Below are 18852 nucleotides of genomic sequence, written 5' to 3' on the forward strand. Positions count from 1 at the left end.
TGTATGCATAAAACAGGCTAAAATGTATTACAGATTTTTGCACCCATAGGCTCGAGGCACCAGCTACTATACAACCAGACTTTGTTTACCGTTAACACAACAGCTGCAACAGATGTGGTAAACTCACAGGAAAGCAAAAGGGGCGGGAAGGGGGCAGGGTTGGGCAAGAAGGTGTTTTGTTTCTTCCTTTATAGTCTTGTCCGGGGTATTGAAACAGAGTAGCAGCATTTCTCTAGTCGAGGTGCATGTCAGGACATGTTGTCATGCATGGTGGAGAGGGCGTGGCGAAACAGGCAACCGCGGGAGTGAAAGCAAAGTGATACCACTATGAAACAGTCTCCCCTGTAATCAACATTTGGACCATAGCTCCGTGAAAACGGGTTGGATAAGCATCGATTTCCATGGAATAAAAGAAGACTAGTGCTGACTGTTTTGACAATCGTAGTGGGAAACGTGGAATGTCACAAACTACAAGTGGACTTTCTTCAACATCTAACGCAAGGACAAGTCGCGAGTCAAACAGCCTGTTGGACACATATTCTGATGTCAACAAGCAATCGACAGTGCCTCAACTACAGACAGATTTACAGTAATCACGAATCATCAGATACATCAAGTAAGTCTTAAAAATTAGCAAATATAATGGTGATGCTGCAGGACTTGGCTACAGCACAGCGGATTTTTTGACAGGCTGCTAACGTTAGCTACCGTATCAAGATAGAGCTGTTATGTATAGCTAGCTAGCTATAGCACACTCTTAGAAAAAAAATATGCTATCTAAAACCTAAAAGGGTTCTTCGGCTGTGAATTTAGCTAGCTGTCAAAATAACTTGACACGTCAAATTAGGCTATTATAGCTAGCATGCTACATTGTAATCGTAGTAGTTTCAGAAGATAGTTTTCGACGCAATCACTGTAGCTATTTCATAATATTTTGAAAATAAATGATTGAAGTGGTAGAAGTCAGCGGCACGGAAGGGTTTTCCTGTAATGTAAAAAGTGTGTTGGTGTGATATTCAAGTGGCATCTTCTTGTTGGTTGCTGCTTTCGCAAAATCGTGTGTGGTGTCTTGTTTTACACACTTGGCTGTCATGAGTTTGATGTGTGAACTTTAGTGGTTGTGTGGAGGAGAGGAACAGATAAGATAACATATGACAGAAGCCCAGTGATGCATTTCTACGTTCAACTTAGAGATATGGAATTCACATATTCTTTATTCCATGTTGAGCGTTTTTTTCATCTTCAATTACATGACAGTCACAGGCAGTATTTCAACAAGTTTAGACCGAGGCAGACCCATGTTGCGTGGAACTGTTTCTCCTGCGCAATCACAATCCACCTTCAATGTTTCTTTTCCATACTTCATCATTTCCGTGTGAAACGTTTTATGTATTTTGAGTCAGATAGGAATGATACGATTTGCGTGTTGCAACGTAAATACATGTATTAGTTGAGCAAAAAAGTATATCAAGCGTTGCAATAGTGAGGATGACAAGCGGACAATTTTTTTTTGTGTTACCACTGACAGAGTTTGGCGCGCGCTGTAGCGTGAAGGAGCGCGTGTCAATCGGCTGCTGGATTTGTTTATAAACAACCGTCGCGCTCACGAGGGCGTAGCGGCTGCCATCTAGCGGCCACATAACACATGGGTTGGTAGGTCAAACTGTCTGTCGAGGAAGGAGGGAAAAAAACAATGTTTTGAGAGGTAGCCCACCCTTGGGTCACTGTTTGAAAACATACATATATATATGCTAAGGCAACCTATATTTCCCGTGGAACAAGGTATTTTAAGCTTATACCTTTAAACCCAATTTAATGTAAAATGTTGCTTGATATATGGTTCTGAGAAATTTCCAGCTCTGCATTTCTGACGTGGTGTCATACCCAATGATGTATATAAACCCTGGGTTGCTGATCCTATGTATTGGTCATTGAGAGGCTTTGAAGACACAGGTCGGCCATATTGGCACTCCCCAGTAGGAGCAGGCCTCCATCAGTAGCAGTGCATGGGTAAAAATCACTGGTGAAACCAAGTCAGAAAAAAAGCCATMATTTATTAAAACCTATGTGTTGTGATAATTGCGTTGTTTGCTYTATAACAATGTCATACTCTTTATGACCAGACAGAATCAGATAGATGGCCAACACATACAGAGACAGAGKGGCGCTGTTTCACTTGCTCAGATGCTTTCTCTGGTGAGATACAGTCAACCTCTTGCGGATTGAAGGAAAATTATGAAGACAGAGAGATGTTTTTATCTTTTTTCTTTGGACATTTTTGGGTGAAGCATGCCTTCCCTTGGCATCTGYGAATACACGCCACAGTCTGTAGGAATGAATGGAATTCTASAGTATTTCAATTAAATGCATCAAAACAAAATTACATCTATTTAACTTTTTTGTTGTAGTAGAGCCAGTAACATTAGTCATCTCGAAAAAATTAWATTTTAAGGAAAATTATTATATTTATTTTTTGTGTTTATATTTAGCTCACTTAATATAATTTAAAGTATGCATTAAGGTGTATGTAATAGAATACATGTGGCAAAAACGAATGTAGACATTAATAAATGCATTTCTATATCTTCCAAAATATATTATTACAATGGTGTGGGAGTGCCAAGATGGAGACATGGTGGCTTTAACACAGCGCACCCTATCAGTCATCTAGTGTATATATAAATCATTGGTATTACCTCCATTCAAAGCAATCAGCCCAGCTGGTAATACACTCATGTCCCCAGTGACCGGTTCATACATAAACATCCTCTTATCAGGCTGCAAAGGCGTCGGTTTCCTCAACTCCATTTAATGGGAGTGCCGCCGAACCCCCCCACAGAAACACAATTTTCCACTACCATGCTAGGGTGGCCAGCCACTTCTGGACATTGTGTACAGCAGGGGTAAAAAACAGACAGGTGCAACCTGATTGGCTGAAYGCTGTACACAACACATTTGCCATAGGAGTGTATTGCTGGCTACGCTATTTACGTTGGGAGGCGAAAGACCAGACGATGTATACTTTGGCAAACCTTGGAGCTAGAATGATCATTTAGAATGTTGATGCCTTATCTTACAGCTTAATGCCTTTACACACAAACATTCACCGCTCATAGTAACCAGGTGACAACGGTTTGTAAAAGGGGCAATCAGTCAATGTCTATTACAATTTTGTTATGCATTTGTAAACATCAACAGACTGCACCTGGTATGGCCCGCCCCCAGACGGAGAGTGGAGKGGACCAYCATGGCCGTGGCAGACAACACAGCTGCCGYATGGAGGTCCAGCGGCCAGACACCTGGCCGGGTGGCAGCAACAACCCTCTCCAGGCTGCATACCCCCAGTCCTGCCAACTGCTCCCCAACATGGACACCCAGCCCAGGCAGGGCTCTCCGCCCCCCCAGCCTCAGAGAGAAGCCTCCCCACCCCCCAGTGCCCATCCACTGGACACCACCACAAGAGCAAGCACAGGTAGGTTATTACTACTAGTTGCYGGATACTGTGATGTTTCATGTAGTGTGTGTTGCTGCTAATACAGAGTTCTTAGGCATAGGCCTAAATGGTAAGCCACTGAGGCAGAAACCATGGTCATGTTAGAATAGGATTACAAGTGGTAGCTGTGAATAGCTTACTGCTATGAGGAAATACTAGCATCAAAGGACATCATGCTCACATGCCAGTGCAGTGGCATTGGATGGGAAAGTTCCCCACTCAACTGTGTGATGGAATGTGTGAGTCGATCGAAAAGGAAAGTTGATGAAATAGAGATGCATTTTGCATGTGAAGCAATAGACTTCACTGTGATTGTTATTGTACTTGGAAGACTCATTGATGCTTGTACATCTAAGTGAAGTTCCTCACCTGTTAATTTTCCACCAAGTAGAAATGGGTAGGCTAGTAGTCAAAAAACTGTTGTCATCACCTTAGGATGTAAATACAAGCAGTGCAGAAAATGCGCCCTTTAAAGCATCCTCCCTTATATAGCCTTAACCTATTGATGCTTTACCTAGATTGCCTTTAGTATAACCTAAGAAGCTTGCCCTTGGAACCCAGATAGAAAGCTCTCAACCGAATGTTACACATTTGCTGCTGTTTTATGCACACAGTTTGATCTGCTGTGTCCATGCTTGTGAAAGAGTAAACAAACCTAAACAATTGAGATGGAAACCAATGAGGGAGGGGCCTGGAAGAAGGCAGTCAGAGTATTGCATCTCGAATAGGAGCTTCACGTYCATTGACAGGAGTGGAAAGTTTAGCCTATGTTTTAACGGACACAAGCTACAGTATGTGGGGTATTGTCACGGTAATTTATTGCAATGGTAAGTGTGGATTAGGCTATTTCTCTGAAACTTGTCAGAGAAGAGTTCAGGGTTGTACTGGTGTGGTGTGGTATTGGTGTGCATGTGAKGATTTTAGGACTGCAGGCTTTGGGCTACGGAGCTACTTAGGAGGCGAGGGAAGCATTTTGAGCACGTGGCTTTGCAACTGAAAGGAATAGTTTGGAATAGTATCTCTCTCTCTGGTGCTCTCACTTTCTGCCTGTAAGTCAAATGCTGTGGCTGGGGCATGTCGAGACTTGTCCCCTGCTCACGGCTTCCCATAGAGAGAGCAGTCTGTTCCCCTCCTTGGTTAGAGGCATAACCTACCCTCTCTCTCCCCGYTTCCTTCTGTTAGACCCGCCGCTGTTTCTACTCGACCATTTCTGTTTCCTCTGTAATCCCTCTTTCAGCCGCTCCCCTTCCTTGTGTTTCCCACCTTTGCAGCTCTCTGTCTCTCACTGCCTCTTCCCCAGTCCCGGGGCAGAACTGTCCCACCGCCGCCCCCACGCCTGTCCACCCTATGCCCAGCCTAGCTGAATCCGTCACCAATGGCTTGATTCCATCTGTGGAGCACCTATCTTATTAGTTACCGAACTGGGCAACACGCCAGAGTGGATCCTCGTGTTCTACCTCGACTGGTACGGTCGGCGAGAGGGGGTGGGGTGGGAGGGAGGAGGAGGAGAGCGAGGTCTCTCTCTATCTCTCTCTCTCTCCTCTCTTCTTCGCTCTCACGATGCGTACTCTCAACTCATTCTCTCGAAGCGTCGGCACTGCTCTCAGAAAATACTCATGACAGCGACTCAAATCCCGCTGCTGCCAGGAGCCTTGCTTCCTGTGGAGCTCTCTGTCAGGCTCCGTTCGCTCTCTCTCTGTCTGTCTCTCTCTCTCCTCTCGCTGTCTAGTCACCTGCATCTTAAGGATCAGAAAATACTCATGACAGCGACACAAATCCCGCTGTAGCCAGGAGCCTTGCTTCCTGTGGAGCTCTCTGTCAGGGTTGTGAACAAACACAGTGGGGTTTGGGAGGAAATTGGACGGAACCCGTTCATAGGATGCACAGAGTTTTTCCCCCTCCACTTAATTTGAAGTGTCTTCGAATCTTGACACAGCGCAACAGTTTGTATAAGGTCACTAAAGCATTTCATTGTACTATGTACACCCGTGTATACTGTGCATATGACAAATAAACTTGACTTGACTTGATTTAAATGTATTTTCTCGATGGCAGTCGGCAGTGGCAGTGATGCGCACAGTACTTTCAGTGTCGTCGGTTTGCGCTGCAGTAATCAGAGGGTAATAAAATTGCATTTTTATAGGCGTTTATCCTATTCTGAATCTATACAGAGTAGACAGGAGTTCCCCCTTTCAACAAACACTGTAATACACAGACACACGTATTCTAGATTTATTAAGCAGATTAAGAGATTACATTCTAACTTTGAAGGGGAAAATACAGGGTTGACGGCGGCAACCCCCAAGATTTAAAAACAGTCTGAACAGTCTGACAGGGGTGGTGGGGGGGGGTTTGCATTGTTAGTTTGACTTTCAAAAGAGCTGTGCTTTGGGGGGGCAGGGGAGGGGGGGTACATGTTTACCCAATAAACAATGGCTCTGTGTTGCTAAGCAGCCTAGCCACCATTAAGTGTGTAGCCTATATGGTTTAGACCAGACGACATGCTTGTCTCTAGACACCTAAGACTCTTATGGAGCCAGAGAAGTGAGGACGGGGGGCATCGCATTTTGGGGTGACGGAGGGGATGTTTTGGATCATATTCTTGTTACTAGACAAACAACAATATACAGGAGACATGTTTTATGTGCCGGCAGGCTACCCACAATCTGCCTGCTACCGAAATGTGACCTGATTCAGCCTGGTCTGCGCTGCCTTTGATATAGTCTAGTTGATGTTGTGTTTCAGAGATGGTCGTGGTGGGCTAYGGARGTCCAGCTGTCTGCCWGAGGCAGTAATGGCACGAGTGTTGTTCTTTCTCCCCAGACCCAGACAGAGAGCTCCAGGACACCACAGCCAGGGATCCCCTGCCTGACCTGCTGCYCCAGAGAGAGCGCTCTCCYCAGGCTTCTCCCCAGCACAGAGCCCCTGGAGTAGCGGACCCGCGGTTGGACGACGAGGTGGTGGAATTAGTGGCCAACCAGCTCAAGAGAATCGGCGACGATTTGAACGCTACGATCCTCCAGAGAATGGTAAGGACGAATGATCCGTTTATGAGATGGTGTATTGTTTGGTGAGTTCTGATAAATGTGTAGAGGTGTTTTCAATTTAAATGTGCATGTGTAAGTYGGTGTGTGTGTGTGTGCCAGTGGTGTGTAAATGGATCAATCTGATATCCATGAGCTGGGAGTGTTGTGACTGAAGTTCAGTTTCCAGTTGCCCTTCCCCCTCCCCCGTCCTCCCTCCCTCCCCCTGCTGGGCTGTATCGCGTGAGGAGCCAGTCAGTGAGGCAGCCGCAGGGGTAAACACAGGCTAATCCCCCCCCCCCGGCAACCTGCCTCCCCCTCTGCAGACAAACACGGCTGACGTCACCCTACTCCAGCGCTCACTCACTCACATGCCTCTGCCGAGCCGAACATTCCCTTTCCGCGTGCACACACACGTAGACGCAGACACAAACGCTCGCGCACACACACACACACACATAATAAACTGTCAAGTTTATTCCAGTATAATAAAGCCCTTGGTCTGTGGATCAGGTTGACAATGTTTTGTTTACCCTGGTTAAACTGGCTCTTGCCCTGCTGTCTTGTAACAGTGGAAGGACAGGGGCTTTTGGGAAACGTTGTTTACAGGCAGGCGAGCTAAAAGGACTTCCTTAGCGCGAGTAACAACAAAAGGCCTGCTTAGGAGGGGGTGGGGGTTGGGGATGGTGACTAAACCACAGGCACGTGAGGGTCATAGTCCACTACAAACACTCACACAYTCACTCACCACCACTCTACTGTTTCTCTTGTTCAGGGCTTTTTTCCTCTGTATCTTGTGTCGTGACCTCTCCTACTGTGCCCCTCTTTCTCTGTGTGGTCAGTGGTTCTCTATCTTCTCTTACCCTGTGTCCTCCTCTACTCTGTTTTTCTCTCTCCCCACCTCTCAACCTCTCCTCTCTTTCTCCCTCCCCTTCTCTGAGTCTGAGCCTGTATCTCTCCCTCTCTTTCTCCCCTTCTCTGAGTCTGAGCTGTATCTCTCCTTCTTTCTCCCTCCCTCTCTCTTGAGTCTGAGCTGTAATCTCTCCTCTCTTTCTCCCTCCCCCTCTCTGAGTCTGAGCTGTATCTCTCCTCCTCTTTCTCGCCTCCCCTCTATGAGTGAGCTGTACCTCTCTCGCTTTCTCCCTCCTTCTCTCTCTGAGTCTGAGCTGGTAACTCTCCCTCTCTTTCTCCCTCCTTCTCTCTCTGAGTCTGAGCTGTAACTCTCTCCTCTCTTTCTACTCTCCTCTCTTTCTCCCTCCCTCTCTCTCTGAGTCTGAGCTGTCACTTATCCTCTCTTTCTCCCTCCCCTCTCTGGGTCTGAGCTGTATCTCCTCCTTCTTTCTCCGTCCCCCTCTCTGAGTCTGACCTGTATCATTCCATCTCTTTCTGAGTCCTGAGCTGTATTTCCTCCTCTCTTCTCCCTCCCCTCTCGTCTCTGAGTGAGCTGGTAACTCTCTCCATACTTCTTCTCCTCCGCCCTCTCTGAGTGAGCTGTACCTCTCTTCTTTCTCCTCCCTCTTTGAGTCTGCGTAGCTCTCCTCTTCTCTCTTCTGAGTCTGAGCTGTATCTCTCTCTCTTTCTTTCTCCTCTCTCTCTGAGTTGAGCTTGTACCTCCATCTCCTCTTTCTCCTCCCGTCTCATCTATTGAGTCTGATTGTACCTCTCTCCTCTTTTCCCTCCCTCTCTCTTGATGTTCTGATTTAATGCTCTCCTCTCTTTCTCCTCACCTCTCTCTTGAGTCGAGCTGTACTCTCTCACTCTCTTTCTCCCTCCCCCTCTCCTGAGTGCTGTACCCTCTCTTTCCCTCTCGATTATTGAACTCTCTGCTCTTCTTCTCTTCTGAGTCTGAGCTGTAACTCTCTCCTCTCTTTTTCCCTTCCTCTCTCTCGCGAGTCTGAGCTGTAACTCTCTCTCTTTGCGTCCCTCCCTCTCACATCCTGAGTGAGCTGTGACCTCTCTCTCTTTCTCCCTCCCTCTCTCTCCGTCAGTCTGAGCTGTTATCTTCTCTCCTCTCTTTCTCCCTCCCTCTCATCTCTCTGAGTCTGAGCTGTAACCTCTCTCCTCTCTTTCTCCCTCCTCTCTCTCTGAGTGAGCTGTACCATCTCTCTCTCTTCTCTCCTCCCTCTCTCTCTGAGTCTGAGCTGTATCTCCTCTCTTTCTCCCTCTCTCTCTGAGTCTGAGCTGTAACTCTCTCCTCTCTTTCTCGCTCTCTCTCTGAGTCTGAGCTGTAGACTCTCTCCTCGTCTTTCTCCCTCTTCCGTCTCTGAGTCTGGAGCGTATCTCTCCTCTCTTTTCTCCCCTCCCTCTCTCTGAGTCCTGAAGCTGTACTCTCTCCTCTATTTCTTTGTGTATTTAAGCTCTCTGCTAGCATCTCTCTGTCTGTCAGTGTCTGGTTTTCATTACTTCTCTCTGTCTGTCAGTGTCTGGTTTTCACCACTTCTCTCTGTCTCTTTCCACATTCACACACACTCTCTCGTCTTCTCTTTTTCACCTCTCTCTCTCCTACTAAAGAGCGGGGTTATTTTTAGTGAGTGACTCAAAGCTGCTGTTAACGGGCGATGTGTCACCTCTCCTTGCTCTGTTTAGCAGACAGTGTCTTTCTGAGACTGCCTAACTCCACCCAGGTGCACCGTATACACACAGACAGACACACCCACACAGATGTACTCACAGACTCGCACGCGATAACATCTCAGCTGTTMCAGCAAGTGGATATTAAAGCCATTAAAAAGTATAGAATCTGGAAAGTAATAAACTGTGTAATAGTGGTTGCACAAAGCCACAACATCCTATCATTATGATATAGACGTTCTCTTAAAGCAGAGTACAGTGGATGCTATCTTATGGCATTTCTAAATTCATCTCTTGGTGAAATTGCGGATGTTTGTAAAGACCCAAGCTATTCTAAATATATATCTTGAGAGCTAAGTCAGTTCAGTGTTAGGTCATTATGTTCATGTGGTGTTACACTGCAATCATCAACAATGTAACCTCTATCCCTTATTTACTGTCTCGGACTCAGACTCGTCATTATATCCATGGATTGCCAAGGTCACTTTGTCCACAAATGTTCATTTGAACAAGCGTCAAGACTGAAAGGCCAACAGTAAAAGACACAATTATTTTGGGGCTGTGGACTAATTTCCCTTCTCTCTCTCTCTCTCTCTCTCTCTCTCTCTCTCTCTCTCTCTCTCTCTCAGGGTGGCATCCCCCAACGGCAGGACTGGAGAGGCCTATGTCTAGGAGTCCTCAACTTCCTCTCGGATACCCTCAGCATTCTGTACCGACTGAGATAGACTGACCCTAGGGATTGGACACGCCGGAGCTCCCTACTGGACCAATCACAGACTGCTTCAGAATGGACTCAGTCCGCTGGAACGGACGAACCCCTTTTGTTTAGTCTCTTTTGTACATCTTGTGTATATATATATATATTTTTCAATCTCTCTTTGGGACAGCTCTTGATGAAGCATTCTGACCCAGGTTGGTCTCCCAGACCGTGTAGGCTTGTGTGTGTTCCTATCCTTCCTTGTAAACTGTGAAGCACGCTGATGTGTGGCGTGSTGATGACGTGAGGGCTTTACCTGGCGGAGAGGCTATGGCTCCTGTATGTGTGTGTACAACTTCTTCCAATTAAGGTCATGGTACAGTAGAATGAGCAATTCAACTGCTCGACAGCATGGCTTGATGCGGGTACTGAGGGGCCTGTGTAGAATCCCCTGTAAGTCACACTATGGCTAATACTAATCAGTTTATATCGCTGGATGAGCCAAGCTTACTGCTGGGATAAGTTATAGCGATATACTATATGGGATCTGCTGTAGAGGTCGGCATATAGTTTCAGACAGGACCAACTTGACTTGGTAAACAATGCCAGTACACTCTTAGTAAAAACGGTTCCAAAAGGGTTATTCGGCTGTCCCCATAGRAGAACCCTTTTTGGTTCCARGTAGAACCTTTTTTTCCTAAGAGTGTAGTGGTGTATATAAATTGATATGTATGCTACTCTTCCCTTCAAATCTGAATACATTTCATTGACCTTTCTGTGCCTTTCTATCGCTCCCATCACCAGGACAATCAGTGGTTGGTGTGTGGGACCCTGGATGGAGCAGTGGTTGAGACACACACACACACACACACAGAACACTGAACACTACATGAGCCAGTTACCAGACCATCACCTCTATTGGAGGCTCTGAGTTGAGCAGTAGCACTGTCGGACAATCCCACTATTATTACCCGTGTTAAATTGTTTGTATATATTTGTTTTGGGAGATGGTGGTTTGGTTTGGAGGTGGATAGGAGGAGCCAGTAACAAGCCATCGTGAAGACCTGTTATCATTGGATGAGATTCAATTAGCTTTAAACGTACTTAAATTGTACTGTTTGTGTTTGAAATCTGCCACGTGTGCAGTTGTTTTTGTCTTTGGATCAACAGTTGGAAGCAGTTAGTGTATTTAAATCCAGTGGATTTGAGATGGTATTTCTGGTTAAAACATGACTTGGATGTTTATCTTTTCATGATTACTAAAGATTACAAAATTATAATCAAATTGCCCCTCAATTGTATAATACATGTATTGTAGTTTGGGAGAAGAAACTGAAGACCTTTGTTTATTTTGACGGTAASCACGTTTTGTAGCATTTTGTTTYGTTTTCAAAAATACAATTTGTATTTACTTTTTTTGTGTGAAATAAGTTCTTTTTTCTTTTCATTCCTAATAAAAAAACGATTTCTAAATGTATTTGAAAGCCAAGAACCCATAAAATGAGGATTGAATAAGCTTAAAGATAAATATCTGACAGTAGACTGGGATAACTTGACCAGTCAGTTCATCCCCAGTTACACGAAGTGTGAACCGTCAACTGTGTTAGAGCATTGATATCTGTCTTTGCAAAGGCATTCCATTGAAAAGTTTCCATAGTCAGTTTGTAMACAAAGTTTTATTTCAAAGCGTCCAGGAAAGCAGAGCTTTTAAGAAACACAAACCATTTTTGTGAACCAACAACTGTCCCTATCAATCCAAAGCATTACAAAGAGGAACAACGTGTGTCCAAATGTCTAGAAAGAGGTCACAACAACAAGCAATGTAGTGATTGAAATCAGTTGAGAACGTTTGCATGCCAAGTGGGAGAAACTGAGCCTTCACTGAAGCCAACAGTTTTAACCTTGAACTCAAGAGGTTAACACAGTCCCAACTTGCCATGTAAACCTGAAAWAGACGTTCTGATGGATACAACTGTGATCATCCTATCTTCTGTGTTGCCATAGTGTATCACTTATAAGGCCTTAACATTACTGCTGTCTATGCTTTGTTTTCAGTTCAGGTAAWTTTTTTTGAGACCCTTTTTGCAATGTCATTACACCTTTAAACAAAGAACCTGTGAGAATACCCAAGCACCTTTTTTTCTGTGGGAAACTGGGCGTCCCCATAGCGTTCGGAGCACGTGCAGTATATTTCCTGTGACAGCCTCATGACATCCTGTGGTGTGTGCCGTGGCGTGGTCCACTTCCTGTGGCGACTATGTGACTTCTTGTGGTTCCGTTCTCCAATGTACTCTCACAGAGSGACGGCACTGCTGTAAAGTAGCGCTGCATTTTTTGTGGGAATCTCAATCTCAGTTTCATGCRGTGTAAATGAGCTGTTTTTGACTTTTTTTTAAATGAACTTTCTACATGAATTTTTTGTACAGATTTTTTTCCTTTTTAACAATAAAGACATTAAATATTTACTTGTTTTGGCTTGTATTTCTTTGTAAGATTATCAGATTTATTAAAGGCCCAGTGCAGTCAAAATGATGCTGGCTGCTAATGATATTACGTAGGAATGTTTCGAGATTGTTGAACTGTAGGCTATGTCCTCTATTCAGGAAGGCTTTGTTGTTCTCGTGGTTCTAAACATGGTCTGGATTGCATATGGTCTCAAAAACAAGAACGACACCTACTTATAATGAATAAGWCCCTGACCCCCGTTGCAATGAGTCAAAAGATAACATCTGGGCCAGAGGTCCTCACCTGCACTCTGTGCCATATATGAACCAATTGAATCTCTACGCGTCAGCGGCAGAATGAGGTCCCCATTGTGATTGGTGTCGGGAGCGACCGCTTGGATCTTTGCTGCTCAGTCTTTACAAAATGAATGACCAGTGCCGGAGGGGGTAGCTTTTTTTGGTGAGTGGTAGAGGGGGGGGGGGGATTAGTGGGTTGGTCAGGGAGAGGAGATAAGAGACGTGCTTTAATTAAAAGGATGGGCTTAAAGCGATGTCCGTAATAAATCCTGCTTTTTCTTAATCCCAGGAAAAGAGCAGTGACTCCTTATGGGGCTTAATCAGTCATGGGTTTCATTTCAAGGCTCTGGCTGTTTTCCTTTCCACAAATTCCCTCTGCAGGCGAAAAACAAGACATTTATTTTCCACCAAGGTGCCAAGGTGCTTTTTCTCCCTTCAATAACTCACAAACAGATACACAAACAAACACAAACTATGTGGAATATCATGCTGCTTTGTCCCTCTGGGTTGAGAAGATACTTCTCTGCAGTTTCATGGTTAAGGACAAAAACATTTGAGAAAAAAAACATCCTTTACATTGACAGTTTCACCATACACATGGTCATTTCTCGCAAGGGCATTAAATGCAGAAAATAGTAGTCCACACAGCCAAGTAAAATACACTTTCAAAATGCCTAGATATTTCATGTGTGTCTCATTTGGTAGAGCATGGCGCTTGAGGTTGTGGGTTCGATTCTCATGGGGGACCAGTATTAAAAAAACAAAATGTATGCACTCACTACTGTACGTCGCTTTGGATAATATGGTCTGCTAAATACCAAATGTAAATGATAAGTCAGTCAAATGTCAATATATAATAATAATAATAATGTACATGGGGCCCTCTGTGTAGGGGGTTGCCACTCCCTCCATGTACCTACCTATAGTACCTGCTAGACCAGTTCTACCGGTCCATCCACCTGCCGATGATGGAGGGAGAGATCCCGTGTTTGGGTGACCGAAGAGGAAACTACCCTGCTCATTATTGGCCTGTTTGGCATTTCTTGGAAGCTCCTGAAACAGTCCCTTTGTTTTGCCGCTGCAGGGCACTGATACCTGCTCTTTCACCCACGTGGCATGACATCATGCACTTAACACCAGGCCACATATCCACTCATTTGAACCTATATGACCCACTGCTACACAACCATCGAGTCATTCAATGTCACTACTCAGTGGTATAAACTACTTAAGTAAAAATACTTTAAAGTACTATTTAAGTAGTTTTTTGGGATACCTGTAGTTCACTTTTCTAGTTATATTTTTTACAACTTTTACTTCACTACATTCCTAAAGACAATAATGCACTTTTTACTCCATACATTTTCCCTGACACCCAAAAGTACTCATTACATTTTGAATGCTTAGTAGGTTAGGAACATTTTCCAATTTACACTTATCAAGAGAACATCCACGGTCATCCCCATTTCCTCTGATCTGGCGGACTCACTAAACAGATGCTTCGCTTGTAAATTATGTCTGAGTGTTGAAGTGTGCCTCTGGCTATCCGTAATTATAAAAAAAAAAACAAGAATGATTTATACGTTTCCTTCTACTTTTGATACTTAAGTATATTTTAGCAATTACAATTACTTTTTATACTTATATTTAAAACCAAATACTTTTACTCAAGAAGTATWTTACTGGGTGATTTTCACTGGAATMATTTTCTRTTAAGAAATCTTTACTTTTACTCAAGCATGACAATTGGGTACTTTTTACAACACTGTCACTACTTAGAATTTCCAAATAACCCCTCAGACTAATTTGGTTCACAATATTTTTATTACAAAATGTAAAAACTGTGTGCTTGAAACRAATGGATGGTTTATCAGCCCTCCAAAAAATGAAATCCCAACAGGTATGCTGCAAAAACCGTCTAGTAGGGGTGTGTGTAGGTATGAAAAAGAGAATATGTACAATGACAAATCCTTTCCGCCTATTGAAACACTTAAACTTTCAGCTGAGGTGATAAATAGTCTTTTGACTGGAAAAAAATGAATAACTAAACTCAAAACTGTTACTGCGTATGTGAGTGTAGGCCTCATTGTCCTATGCACACACCTCTCCCTCCTTTGGTGGGAATATGGTCGATCACTTTGGGCCAAAGTAGTCCACTACCCCGCTGCCCTTCATACCGTCAAAGAARAAGAAGTTCTTGTGTGGTGCGTCTCTCTGGGAAAGAGCCTGTAGAAACACACAGTGACGTTAATACCAACCACACACACACTACCTCACCATCTCTCAAACTAAACCCACAATAGCTTTGCTGTGGGAGCTTCAGCAGCTTTCCCTGCATTGGACACATGGGGTGTACTCTAGTGTCCGCTCCACTGCGTGAGYGTGGGGTCTGCTGTGTGATCGGTGATCGCTTGACTTCACCCAGTGCGATGTCTGCCGGTTGCAGGCAGTTTCATCCGGTTTCATCATTACATCAGACAGCCTGGCGCAGTGCTATAATCCCGCTGAGCGGTTGTTCTGTACTGACTGACGTTACCTGGCTTCCTCAACTCTCAAACACAGGTAGGACTGTGACACTTCCCATATCTAAAACAGCCACACCAAAGAGACACACTGGTCCCCTACATCTCCCCAAAAGCCCCACAGGACTGAAACATATCAGTGGGTATTTCTGGATTGGACCCAGAATCAAGTGGAGCGGCCTGCTGTCAAGTGGTTAGCTTTCTGCCTCCCCAAAATATAACATGCTATCTTTCTCCCCAGTGAAAGCTGCACAACAGTAAATGTGGTGCAGACAGTCTGATGTGTGGTTTTTCACACTAGTTTAGAGCCAGTAGAGTATGAATTAGAGGTCGACCGATTAATCGGAATGGACGATTAATTAGGGCCGATTTMAAGTTTTCATAACAATCGGTAATCAGTATTTTTGGACACCGATTGTGGCCGTTTTTTTTTTACACCTTTATTTAACTAGGCAAGAYAGTTAAGAACACATTCTTATTTTCAATGACGGCCTAGGAACGGTGGGTTAACTGCCTTGTTCAGGGGCAGAACGACAGATTTTTACCTTGTCAGCTCGGGGATTCGTTTTTGCAACCTTCCGGTTACTAGTCCAACGCTCTAACCACCTGCCTTTCATTGCACTCCACGAGGAGCCTGCGTGGCAGGCTGACTACCTGTTACGCGAGGGCAGCAAGGAGCCAAGGTAAGGTGCTAGCTAGCATTAAACTTATCTTATAAAAAACAATCAATCTTAACATAATCATGAGTTAACTACACATGGTTGATGAAATTACTAGTTTATCTAGCGTGTCCTACGTTGCATATAATTGATGCGGTGCCTGTTAATTTCTCATCGAATCACAGCCTACTTCGCCAAACGGGTGATGATTTAACAAGCGCATTCGCGAAAAAAGCACTGTCGTTGCACCAATGTGTACCTAACCATAAACATCAATGCCTTTCTTAAAATCAATACACAAGTATAGATTTTTAAACCTGCATATTTAGTTAATATTGCCTGCTAACATKAATTTCTTATAACTAGGGAAATTGTGTCACTTCTCTTGTTTTCCGTGCAAGCAGTCAGGGTATATGCAGCAGTTTGGGCCGCCTGTCTCGTTGCGAACTGTGTGAAGTCCATTTATTCCTAACAAAGACCGTAATTAATTTGCCAGAATTTTAATAATTATGACATAACATTGAAGGTTGTACAATGTAACAGCAATATTTAGACTTATGGATGCCATCCGTTAGATAAAATACAGAACAGTTCCGTATTTCACTGAAAGAATAAACGTTTTGTTTTCGAAATGATAGTTTCCGGATTCGACCATATTAATGACCAAAGGCTCGTATTTCTGTGTTTATTATAATTAAGTCTATGATTTGATATTTGATAGAGCAGTCTGACTGAGCGATGGTAGGCACCAGCAGGCTCGTAAGCATTCATTCAAACAAACAGCACTTTCGTGCATTTGCCAGCAGCTCTTCGCTGTGCTTCAAGCATTGAGCTGTTTATGACTTCAAGCCTATCAACTCCCGAGATTAGGCTGGTGTAACTGATGTGAAATGGCTAGCTAGTTAGCGGGGTGCGCGCTAATAGCGTTTCAAATGGTGACGTCACTCGCTCTGAGACTTGGAGTAGTTGTTCCCCTTGCTCTGCAAGGCTTTTGTGGAGCGATGGGTAACGATGCTTCGAGGGTGGCTGTTGTCGATGTGTTCCTGGTTCGAGCCCAGGTAGAGGCGAGGAGAGGGAYGGAAGCTATACTGTTACACTGGCAATACTAAAGTGCCTATAAGAACATCCAATAGTCAAAGGTATATGAAATACAAATGGTAAAGAGAGAAATAGTCCTACAATTCCTATAATAACCTCAACCTAAAACTTCTTAACTGGGAATATTGAAGACACATGTTAAAAGAAACCACAAGCTTTCATATGTTCTCATGTTGAGCAAGGAACTTAAACGTTAGCTTTTTTACATGGCACATATTGCACTTTTACTTTCTTCAACACTTTTTTTTGCATTATTTAAACCAAATTGAACATGTTTCATTATTTATTTGAGGCTAAATTGATTTGATTGATGTATTATATTAAGTTGAAATAAGTGTTAATTCAGTATTGTTGTAATTGTCATTATTACAAATAAATAAATAAATAGGCCAATTAATCGGTATCGGCTTTTTTTGGTCCTCCAATAATCGRTATCGGTGTTGAAAAATCATAAAATCGGTCGACCTCTAGTATGAATGATTTAAAGTTACAGCAACTAATGGAAAGTCAATGAACAAAAAAATTATAATACATAAACTTGACAACCAACCTTGACAACCTCCTGTCCCAGCACTCCTCCCACCACAGCACACACAGGGGCCATCTCAGAGAAGCAGTAGCTGATGACAACACAAAACATGACTGTCAAACAGAAATACACAAACTCTGGAGTTCATAAGGATGAATTAACAATTGTCTTAACTCTGAAAATCTGAAATAGCTCAGAATGGAGCAGTCAGTCACAGATTCTTTGATATATCTAAGAACTACCATCACTGGCAGATACAACAGTCCCCTACAAACATATTACTAAGAGTCCAACTAAATATGTGAATGGCTGTCAAGTGATGCACCATGTGGTGAAATCTGGGTTGAATTGAGCCAGTCACCTGACAAAGTCGTGAGGCAGAAGCTCGCTACTCAGCCCCATGGCCTCCAGGACATCATCCCGGATCTGTCTCAGGAGCGTGGCGTCTGCCTCAAAGCTTTCTGGGTGGGGGTCGCGACCTTTGTCTGTACGGAACTTCAGCAGTACTGTGGGAGAGAAGCGAGGAACATAGAGCAAGTGTGAACAACAGGACGAGTGTTGGATAAGTGCAGGAAACCATAGACACAGAAGAAGCTCTGATTTTATGGGTTAAGTTGCTACATATACTGAGCTATGTTTTCCACCCAACACAGAATATGTTACTAAGGAAATGTCAGTGGGGKTGTCATTCTATCACTTGCTGGAATGACACTGGCCGGCTAGCTTCACTTCCACTCACAGAAAAAAAGTGYGCACACAAACTTCCAATTAAATACTGATCCTGTGAAAAAATAGCAGTTTTTGATCAGTTTGACAAGGCCGTGATCAGACATCTATGACTCTTGTCCTTGTCCTGTCAGCACGCACCACTAGTACTACACCCATCCTGTGCGAGACCGTGGGCAGATGTGTCAAAATGAGGAGGATGTGGTTTGGAGTCTGACTATTACTAAAAGGCAAATAATAAACAAGAGATGGACGTACCATTGCCACTGAGATGTTTTTGGCTCTAAACCCCCATTTAAGGCTGGCAGCTCTCCTCACCCACTCAGTGTTAAAACAGGTGTCATAACATCCTCTTTTTAGCTGTCCATCAATCACATCATGGAGCCCAGTCCGCCCACGGATATTTCCACCAGACTGACACCTCGCTCGCACACACACACGCACGCACGCGAGCACACACACGCGCTCACACACACGCGCTCACACGCGTAAAACCCAACATCAATCACCATCAACTAAACATCACAGAATTCTCAAAACCTGGCACGGACTAACACAATATGTAAGCGTACAAAGACATCTGTGCAAAGTAGACCAGTAAACATTGTCTTAAATGAGTAGAAATGACATTCTTGATCAAATTCAAACAGGGATGAAGCAAAAACAACACATTCAAATGACATTAACTAAATCAAAGTTGAAGGAAAACCGTCCTGTGCCCCCCACGCCTGCGCTGCCTTCCATTCCTCTGGAGGTGTTACGGTTTAATACAGTAGGCTAACCCCCCCCCCCC

At 44.0% G+C, this 18852-nt stretch overlaps 2 protein-coding genes across 5 annotated transcripts in view; one reads left to right on the forward strand and one right to left on the reverse strand.

Moving 5' to 3' along the window:
• Positions 1 to 218: 218 nt before the first annotated feature.
• bbc3 (BCL2 binding component 3) lies at positions 219 to 12249 on the forward strand. Its single transcript, XM_070434072.1, has 4 exons — positions 219 to 616; positions 3199 to 3472; positions 6317 to 6522; positions 9717 to 12249. The coding sequence occupies exons 2-4, from the start codon at positions 3211 to 3213 to the stop codon at positions 9810 to 9812; spliced, it is 564 nt and encodes a 187-aa protein (XP_070290173.1). The 5' UTR covers positions 219 to 616; positions 3199 to 3210; the 3' UTR covers positions 9813 to 12249.
• A 2081-nt stretch (positions 12250 to 14330) lies between these two features.
• The window catches only part of sae1 (SUMO1 activating enzyme subunit 1), a 15404-nt gene continuing 10882 nt past the window's right edge, over positions 14331 to 18852 (reverse strand). For 3 of the 4 annotated variants that reach the window (XM_023966767.2, XM_070434071.1, XM_023966766.2), the window contains exons 8-9: positions 17355 to 17424; positions 14331 to 14751 (exon numbers count right to left, since the gene is read on the reverse strand). In XM_023966767.2, the coding sequence (XP_023822535.1) occupies positions 14659 to 14751; positions 17355 to 17424 (163 nt within the window). In that variant the 3' untranslated portion in view covers positions 14331 to 14658. Of the gene's footprint in view, positions 14752 to 17354; positions 17425 to 17694; positions 17840 to 18852 lie in introns of all 4 variants that reach the window. The other variant, XM_023966768.2, reaches the window with a different exon arrangement.

The sequence above is a fragment of the Salvelinus sp. IW2-2015 genome, linkage group LG22 (assembly GCF_002910315.2).
Source record: "Salvelinus sp. IW2-2015 linkage group LG22, ASM291031v2, whole genome shotgun sequence".
Lineage (NCBI taxonomy): Eukaryota > Metazoa > Chordata > Actinopteri > Salmoniformes > Salmonidae > Salvelinus > Salvelinus sp. IW2-2015.